This window comes from Arachis hypogaea, chromosome 5 (genome assembly GCF_003086295.3).
Source record: "Arachis hypogaea cultivar Tifrunner chromosome 5, arahy.Tifrunner.gnm2.J5K5, whole genome shotgun sequence".
NCBI classification, from domain to species: domain Eukaryota; kingdom Viridiplantae; phylum Streptophyta; class Magnoliopsida; order Fabales; family Fabaceae; genus Arachis; species Arachis hypogaea.
In genome coordinates this window covers 2,194,412-2,203,621 of record NC_092040.1, presented here as the reverse complement: position 1 = coordinate 2,203,621, position 9,210 = coordinate 2,194,412, and the positions used below count along the sequence as shown (strand labels likewise).

Genomic DNA, 9,210 nt, shown 5'->3' with positions numbered 1-9,210 from the left:
GGTTAATGATTATAATTTTTTTAATTTGCTAAACGTATGTACTAGATAATTGTGTAATTATATTAATTAATTTTGCTATTTTTTGTGTAATTATATTTATTAGTTATATAGAGTCTTTATGGCCTATATATCACTTCTTTTTTCTTTTAACTAGAATGAGACCCACGCGATACGTGGGACGATAAATTAATAATAGTATATAATAAATATTTTTTATTACTGAGCATTATAGGAGAACTTGGTGATGAAGAATTCTGGCAAATTTATGACTGAGTTGTCATGTGTGTAACACGTGCCAGTCCCCAGTATGCCTGTCCTTTCCATATGATTCCTCTTTCATGAGACTTTACCATGTCCATGCGACATTAAATGTGCCATCATGAAATGATGATGTAGTAACTTTTTCAGAAACTCAGGCATTTCTCTGTGGGAGGACTTGAAATCTGTGTTGCATTGTAGCGGAACCAAAGGTGTCTCAATTTTGGTCACTACGCGAAATTTCAAAGGAACAACTAATTCATCTTTGGATAGCCAATGGACTAATTAAATCCAAAGGAAATTTGGAGGTTGAAGATGTTGGTAACAAGGTATGAGAGGAACTATTCCAGAAGGGTCCACCATATAAGTTACTCTGGCTTTCCTGAGGAGTTAAATCAGAGTACCTTCAAGAAAGTTGAGTCCTTGAGGACTTTTATTAATCTTGACCAGGCAACACTCGAGCATTGATTTTAAATGATGTTCCAGCATGAGCATTGCGTACAAGATCTTATCATTTGAGGTATTTGAATATTTATGATAGTTATATTGTAACATTGCCAAAATGTGTTTCTAGGCTGCAGAAATTGCAAATTCTAAAGTTAGAATATTGTCGCTTTCTTGCCTGTCTGCCTAAACACTTGACAAAGTTGAAGGATCTTAGGCATCTCTTAATTGAAGGATGCTGGTCATTAGCAGCAATGCCTCCAAAAATGGCAGTTACATGATTTACCGGAGTTGCCAAAGTTAGAGAGGATTGTAAGGGACGAAGGAGTTGAGATGCTTCCACTTGTTTCGGAATTAAGGATTGAAGTTGCCACTCCTTCAATCTGTGGAGGTACTTGTAATTGAAGGATTGGAGTCAAGCTGTGGTGATGATGGCATGGGAACAGAGACATGCATTTTGCGGTAAATCAATTCATTTCAGTTCCTTTGTTCCTTTCTTTATCACTGCTCAATTTGTGTTTTTTCTAATCGCCTCTCAAATAATTGATCACTTCTTGCTTGCAGAATACTCGTTCTCGATCTCTAAAATTTGAGTTTGACCAAATTGTTGAAGATCTCTGAATCAAAAGTGCACATGTAGATGTAGCAAGCAACGAAGCATCAGATGATTAGCATCACAACCGTGTACTATATATCTCTCCATTCTCTCTCTATTTTTAACTAGAATGAGACCCGCGCAATGCGCGGATGGTAAATTAATGGTAGTATATAGTAAATATTAAAAATGGCTATGTTTTGTAGAATTAAATTAAATATGTGTAAAGAATTAGGCTTAGGTGACACAATAAGAAGAGATAGATTGGCAAATAGCTTTGAAGTGTCACTTGGTCTCTCTTTTAATTTATAAAAAATAATAAATAGATATGATCTGATAGCTCCAAAGAATTTGTCTTTTCTGTTCATTTGAGACTGATGAGAATGGTCATGGGGCCCAGGACTTATGGAGGTTTGGAGTTGGAAAGCAAGGAGGACGATATTGTAAATTAATTTAAACATAATTTCATAATTACATGTGTTAATTTTATAATAAACCATTCCGATCTTTGATTACAAGAATTAATGGCAAAGATGGAAGTTGCATGTAACACACAAACATGGTAGGAGCATGGAAGAATTCACCTCTAATCATATATGTATATATGCATACTCACATGGAAGACTTATGTTTACCAAGGTCTGCTTAAAAATACTAAAAAATTGTCACAACCACCCACCAAATGCCTCTGTTCTTGAAACGTAGGCCTACCCCAATCATTTTTTTATTCTTCTAATTTGTTTTCTAATGGCTGGTTCTTTGGGAGTAATGAGCACGAGATTCCAAAACTATGTTAAAGTGATTCAAATTGCAATTTGTGAACTTGCATGTTCATCGCATTCACATTCTCACTCAAAAACAGTTTCTTAACATAGTAGATCTATCCACCTTCCTCACCAGTCTCTTTAAGCTCAGAAACCTAGTAGTGCACGTTGTCAACTTGCATGTGCATAGCATTCAGTCCAATATCTGAGCTTTCATTCGTTCTAGCTTTTCAAATGGCTGAATCTCTACTTCAAATGGTTATTGAAAACTTGCAAGCTTTTGCTCAGGACGAGCTTGCAACTCTTTGGGGCGTCCACTCGCAGATTCAAGAGCTGTCAGGGAACCTTGCTGCAATCCACGCAGTGCTCCAAGATGCTGAAGAGAAGCAGATCAGAGAGCGTGCTGTGAAGCTTTGGCTGCAGAAGCTTTCAGATGCAGCTCACGTGCTTGATGATATCTTAGATGAATGTTCAATAGAGTCCAACCGTCTACACAGTGACCAGTGCTTAACTCGTCTTGATCCTGTGACGATTATTTTTCGTCGAGACATCGGTAAGAGGATGAAAGAGATGGTTGACAGGTTTCGTCAAATTGATGAAGAAAGGAGAAGGTTTGAATTGCGTGGAAGAGTTCCAGAGAGGCAACAAGAGAATGAAGCATGGCGCCAGACATGTTCTGGTATCACTGAGCACAAGATCTATGGAAGGGAGCAAGACACAGAAAATATTGTGGAGTTTCTTTCAAGGAGTGCTGATAGCAGTAACGACCTCTCTGTTTATCCAATTGTTGGCATGGGGGGACTTGGAAAAACAACACTTGTCCAATGGGTTTACAATGACAAGAAGGTAATTGAACATTTCCATCTGAGAATTTGGGTTTGTGTTTCCACTGAATTCAATACCATGAGAATTCTAGAGTCCATTGTGGAATCTACAAGTGGACATAACCCGAACCTCTCTACTTTAGAAGCACTGAAAAACAAAGTTCAAGAAATACTGCTAGGCAAAAGGTATTTACTTGTTCTAGACGATATGTGGAGCACGGACAAATGGGAGGACTTGAAGTCTGTTTTGCTTTGCGGAGGTGGAACAAAAGGTGCTGCAGTTTTGGTCACTACCCGAGTTGAGAGTGTTGCATCTGTCATGGGAACATGCCCTGCTCATCACTTGTCACCGTTATCCCAGGATGACAATTGGTTATTGTTCAAATACCATGCATTTGGATCAGACAAAGTGGAGCGCAGAGAGCTTGTGGCAATAGGCAAGGAGATTGTAAAGAAATGTGGTGGTTCCCCTCTTGCATCTAAAGCACTTGGAAGCCTTTTGCGCAATAAAAAAGAGGAAATACAGTGGGTGAATGTATTGGAAAGTAAGTTTTGGGACATACTTGAGGATGATGCTATTATTGTACGTGCTTTGAAAATCAGCTACTTCCATTTGAAGTTGTCATTAAGACAATGCTTTGCTTTTTGTGCCATTTTCCCCCAAGATTTTCGAATGGAAAAAGAGCAACTTATTCATCTTTGGATGGCCAATGGTTTGATCAAATCCAAAGGGAAGTTGGAGATTGAGGATGTTGGTAATGAGGCTTGGGAGGAATTATGTCAGAGATCATTTTTCCAAGAAGTTGAGATTGATGAATTGGGAAGAACTACATTCAAGATGCATGATTTATTTCATGAACTTGCCCAATCCATAATGGGAGAAGAGTGCAGAGTTTATGATGAGTCTGCAAGCTTGACCAATTTGTCTACAAGGGTCCACCATGTCACTTGTTTAAAACCAGAGATGGAGGTAAACATGGATCCCTTCAAGAAAGCTGAATCCTTGAGGAGTATGATTAATCTTCATCCATTTGATCATCGCAATCTTAATGGGTTGCCACCATTCAATTCTCTCCGTGCACTACGTACAAATGCTTCTCAACTCTCAGCACTGAAGAGTTTAACGCATTTGAGGTACCTAAATCTGCGTAGGAGCGGTATCACAACACTGCCTGAATGTGTTTCGAGGTTACAAAAATTGCAGATTCTGAAGTTAGAAGACTGTCTATATCTTTCTTGTTTGCCCAAACACTTAACACAATTGAAAGATCTTAGACATCTCCTAATTGAAGAATGTCATTCATTAGTAGAGATGCCTCCGAATATCGGGGAGTTGAAATGTTTGAGAACATTGAATCTTTTTATTGTGGATAAAAAGGAAGGGCGTGGGTTATCAGAGTTGCGTGATTTACAGCTTGGAGGCAAACTACGCATCAAGGGGCTTGAAAATGTCATAAATGAGGGTGATGCTAGAGATGCTAATTTGAGTGCTAAGAAGAAGTTGGAAAACTTATACCTGTCATGGGGCTCCTCTGATTCAAGGCGTGGTGCCAATGCTGAGAGAATACTTGAAGCCCTTGAGCCTCCCTCCAATCTCAAGAGTTTTGGGATGAATGGTTACAGCGGAGTAGAGTTGCCTAGCTGGATGCAAAATACTTCAATTCTTTCCAGCTTAGTTATGGTGATACTCTATGATTGCAAGAACTGCAAGCACCTTCCTCCGCTGGGTAAATTACCACATTTAACTGTTCTTTATGTATCTGGAATGAAAGATGTGAAGTACATCGATGAGGACTCATATGATGGCGTGGATGAGAAGGCATTCAAATCGTTGAAGGACCTGACCTTATCGAAGCTGCCAAACTTGGAAGGGATGTTACGAGATGAAAGAGTAGAAATGCTTCCAGTTCTTTCTAAATTAAGGGTCTCGTGTGTCCCTAAGATTAAGTTGCCACTCCTTCCATCTCTAGAGCACATTTGGATTGAAGGAACAGGGTCAGACTCTGATCATGGTGATAGTGATAGTGAAGACATGGCTTTGTCTTTCCTGGAAGCTATTGTGGAGAATATGCGTCGTGTTAAGGTCCTCCATATTGAACACTTTCCTACACTCAAGGCATTACCCCATGAACTAGGCAGCCTCAATTCACTACAAGAGTTAGAACTCTACTTTTGCGATAGACTTGAGTCTTTTTCAGAGAACGTGGTGCAAGGTTTGGGTTCACTTCGAACTTTGACTATTAATCGTTGTAAGGAACTGAAATCTTTGTCTGAAGGTGTGAGACATCTAACTTGTCTGGAGCGCCTTGATATCATATACTGTCCAAAGCTGGTGACTCTACCGAGTAGCATGAATCAGCTAGTTTCCCTTCGTCATAGTTTCATCTGTTCTTGTGATACATTGCCAGAAGGCTTACAACATGTCCCTTCCCTCCAAAGTTTGGATGTGTGTGACATACGTTCAATTCCTGAGTGGTTGGGGGACTTAACTTCTCTTCAAAAGTTACGTCTCTCCAGTAAGGGGTTAAGGTCACTGCCCAGTAGCATCCGAAACCTGCCCAACTTGCGTGAGCTATCTATTGATGGGTGCCATAAGGAGCTGCAGAAGCGATGCACCAAAGTAACAGGACAGGATTGGCAGGCCATTGCTCACATCCCACAATTCAAACTGGTTCCCATTCATGAAGAAACATTTTCTGGTATAATTGTAAATTCATCCCTTTATTCTGTTTTTACCATTAGTTTATGTTTGTGTGAATTAGTATCTCGCCTTTCATAACTATAATTTAATCAATGTGCGTAGATAAAATCAGATCCAAATGGAGATCATGGCAGCTAAGAAGAGATCGACGTCGTCATCATTTCAATATGTTTGACTATCTGGTTGAAGGGATCTTTTATTACAATATGTGAAAATGGATGATGATTGAACCTGATCATGAGGTCAGAAGCATTGGATGGAATGGTTAGCATTGAATTCCATCGCTCTCTCACACTCTGTGTAAAACTGTAAATAGAACTCCAGCTAGATATTAGTACTCTTATCTGTTGCATTTTTATCATCCTGTTATTAATGTGATCAAATTCCATTTTGTTTTTGTTTTGTTTTAAATCAATCAACTCTTATGACGGATATATGATTTTTTGACATCAACAGGAATACAGGATGATATTCTTTTTGCCAGAAATATGTTGAATCAACCGCCGGTTCCATTTAGGCAAAGCTCAAGAGATGATTTATGGATGGTGTTTGGGTAAGAGATTTTTAATTGATGTATGTGTAAGATATATTAGAGTCAATATTCAGTTACAGTGCAGAAGAAACATAAATGAATAAAAGAAAACATTTTACTCTTTTCAAAATGAATTTCAATTTTGTTAAAAGTGATATATTTTTTAAAGAACCAATTTCTCTAAATAATAGATTACTTAAATATATAATATAATTTTCAATATACTAATTTGTCCAAAATGACACTTGCTTTAAAATAGAGGAAATATATTACATCTTACTCATAGGCAGCAGCATATATTGTGTGAACAAATGTCCTGTTTCGCTTGATGTCTAAATTCTGTTGTACGAATTATGCGCAACATGTAGCAATAGCAAGATTAAAAAAGAAAAAAAAATCTGGGAGACATCATCAATAACATGCTTGAGTTTGTGTATTGCAGATTTCCCTGAATAACATGTTCATTCCATTAATCTGGGAGCACATTCTAATCTTAGTTTAGTTTCCCTCCTTCATTATTAATCCTTAATTTGCTGCTTCTGCTATATATATTCCTCACATTATTTCACTTATATAATGTGTCTTAAGAAACAAAATCACCTTCTTGTGCTATAAGTTTGTAACTTTTTCCCCATTGCAAACAATTCAAAATAGTCATTGCTAGGATAAACTTGTCTGATATCTCCAATCATATGACCCTCTTTTACGTGACCAAATATTCTAGCAGAACTTTTCCAGGCACAAGAAATTGTATTTCAAAGTTGCCTATAAGATATACATGCATCCTTCCTTGTCCATATTCTTTTCATGTGTTGATGTTTTTTGATCTTTGGATTGTTGATTGATTCCTTACTAGAAAATTACAAATCTTCTTATTTATTTATTCAGGATTCAGCCTATGGGGGGGAGTATTGGCACAAGTGATTGCTATTGCGACTTGTGGCCTCATATTTGCAGAATGTGACGTTCTAATCGTAGCATGGTTCCAATTTCCAATCATGGCCTTGTATATTCAACTTCATACGCTTGCAATGCAGCTGGCTTGAAAATTTTTCACATGTTCAACATAGTTTATAGAAATGATCAAGGGGAAACCAATTATTTTCAGTTACAGTCGTGGGTTTCGAAATGATGATAGAGTGATGATAGCTAAAGCAATAGTCAAAAGTTCATAGGATATAGAGAACTTGGGTTATAGCAGGGCTTAGAGTTATACGTTAGTTAGTTTGTTGTTGTTATGATCAAAATAGTAGCAATGACTTCCAATTTGTAATAAGATGATGTTGTTCTTCTTTGGCCTTTTTAAGATGCATTGTTATTTTTTTGAACGAACAGGTTTATCTTATTACCAAAAAATCACACACAAAAATGTCATAGACCACAAATTAGAATTCTTGTATAAGGAAGTTAGAAATTCATATGGTTTGAGAATCCAAAGCCTTGGATATTTGCTAAGAGGAACATGAATGAGTTCAGCAATCATATATTTATAGTGGTTTAAGAGATAAGACCATAAATTAGAAGTCTAGAAGGATGTATTAGAAGGGACCCAACCAATTTTTTTATGAACCACGAAGGATGACGAAGCTTTGATATTGTGTTTGAAAATGAGTGATATTTTAAATTGGTCTTTAATAATTTTTACATTAGATAAATCAGTCATTAACAAATTAGTTTTTGGTTTAGAATATTAGACAAATTATTCTTTATTAAAACAAGTAGATGATTTTAGTTCCACATATTTAAAATTTTCAAATTACTTAACAGAGGGCAATCATATTGCAGTGAGGTATGGTTTCAGATTTTCAGTGTTGTATTGAATGTATTCACGCATTGTACACAAGTTCAAAGCTTTCACAGTGGTAAAGAAAAGAAGAAGGAAATGAATTGAAATTACCACAAAACGCAAGTCTCCGTTGGAATCAAGTGGATGTGAGGGATGTGAGTGTTAGGATTTGGTTGAATTAGTCCTACATTGCTTAGGATAGCAAATGGAGTGGGTGGCCTAGGCTATAAATATGAGGCTAAGTTCTCCATTTGTTTTTGCACCAGTCAGAAACACTTTAAGCTTGTATCTGATTTTTCTTTTCCTCTGTACTCTTTGATTAGAGAGTGTTGTGAGGTGTAGTTAGATATTTGCTTTGAAAGAGTGTGGGTGTACTGGGGTGCCGGTGAGAGAAAGAAGTCTATGTGTTGTAACAATTTTCACATAGTGATATTCTCTGGTTGTCATTTGACAACGGCCGTGGTTTTTTCTCCGGTAATTGGAGTTTCCACGTTAAATTCTTGTGTTGTGATTGTGTCTATTTTATTTCTCTGTCAAAGGTGTTTTCTCAAGGGGGAATTGTGTCTTATTCCCAACAAGTGGTATCAGAGCTTCGGTTCGGTGGGATTTATTCTTAGTATGCTCTGTGGTTGCAGCCTAGTCTGACCTTCCACATCAGAAAAGAATTTTGCCCTGTGGCTTGAGGTTGATCTTTGGTTGCTGTTGTTGTTGCTGGAAGGCAGTGTGACACTGTGAGAGTGCAGTTTGGAAAGGTTCTGGCTAAGGAAAGGTTCTGGCTAAGGAAAAACTTGGTATTTAAGTGTGTCCATTGTGACCCACCTCTCTTTCCTGGGGACCCTTCCTAGTGCACGGTCTACAGTTGAGTTATAATATTCCAGTATACGGTTGCAACAATGTCAGGATATTCAAGTGCTGTGAAGCTTGAAATAGAAAATTTTGATGGAAGAATCAATTTTGGCTTGTGGCAAATACAAGTCAAGGATGTGTTGATACAATCAGGTTTGCACAAGGCGTTGAAGGAGAAGATCTCTGGTTGCTCTCTCTATGAGAGAAGATGATGTTCTCTAGAAGACAAGAAGTATCCTCATGGTATTACCGCACTGCCATGGATAAGGATGAGTTGTGGCAATCAGGTCCACAATTGCACACGGGCATTGGTTGGCGTTGAGATGCAAGGTGTGTGGCGGAGTTAGGTCGATGGCTGAAGAACTTCCAGGAAAAGCCAATTTGGAAGTTGCACCATGAATTTTCAGCAAGGTTTCGATCTGTACCAAGGCGAAATTCTTGGAGTGGTCTAATTCCAAGT

General features: G+C 37.8%; 1 protein-coding gene across 3 annotated transcripts; it reads left to right on the top strand.

Moving 5' to 3' along the window:
* Positions 1-386: 386 nt before the first annotated feature.
* On the top strand, positions 387-7,446 carry LOC112800114 (disease resistance protein RGA2-like). 3 transcript variants are annotated; one of them, XM_072196230.1, is made up of 6 exons: positions 388-778; positions 937-1,164; positions 1,267-5,584; positions 5,689-5,850; positions 6,043-6,139; positions 7,007-7,446. In XM_072196230.1, the coding sequence occupies exons 3-4, from the start codon at positions 2,242-2,244 to the stop codon at positions 5,796-5,798; spliced, it is 3,453 nt and encodes a 1,150-aa protein (XP_072052331.1). In that variant the 5' UTR covers positions 388-778; positions 937-1,164; positions 1,267-2,241; the 3' UTR covers positions 5,799-5,850; positions 6,043-6,139; positions 7,007-7,446. The 3 variants fall into 3 exon arrangements, with proteins under 3 accessions (XP_072052332.1, XP_025697986.1, XP_072052331.1); XM_072196231.1 differs by having other exon boundaries at positions 387-1,164; positions 5,689-5,828; XM_025842201.3 differs by having other exon boundaries at positions 387-1,164; positions 5,689-5,894.
* The last annotated feature ends 1,764 nt before the right edge of the window (positions 7,447-9,210 follow it).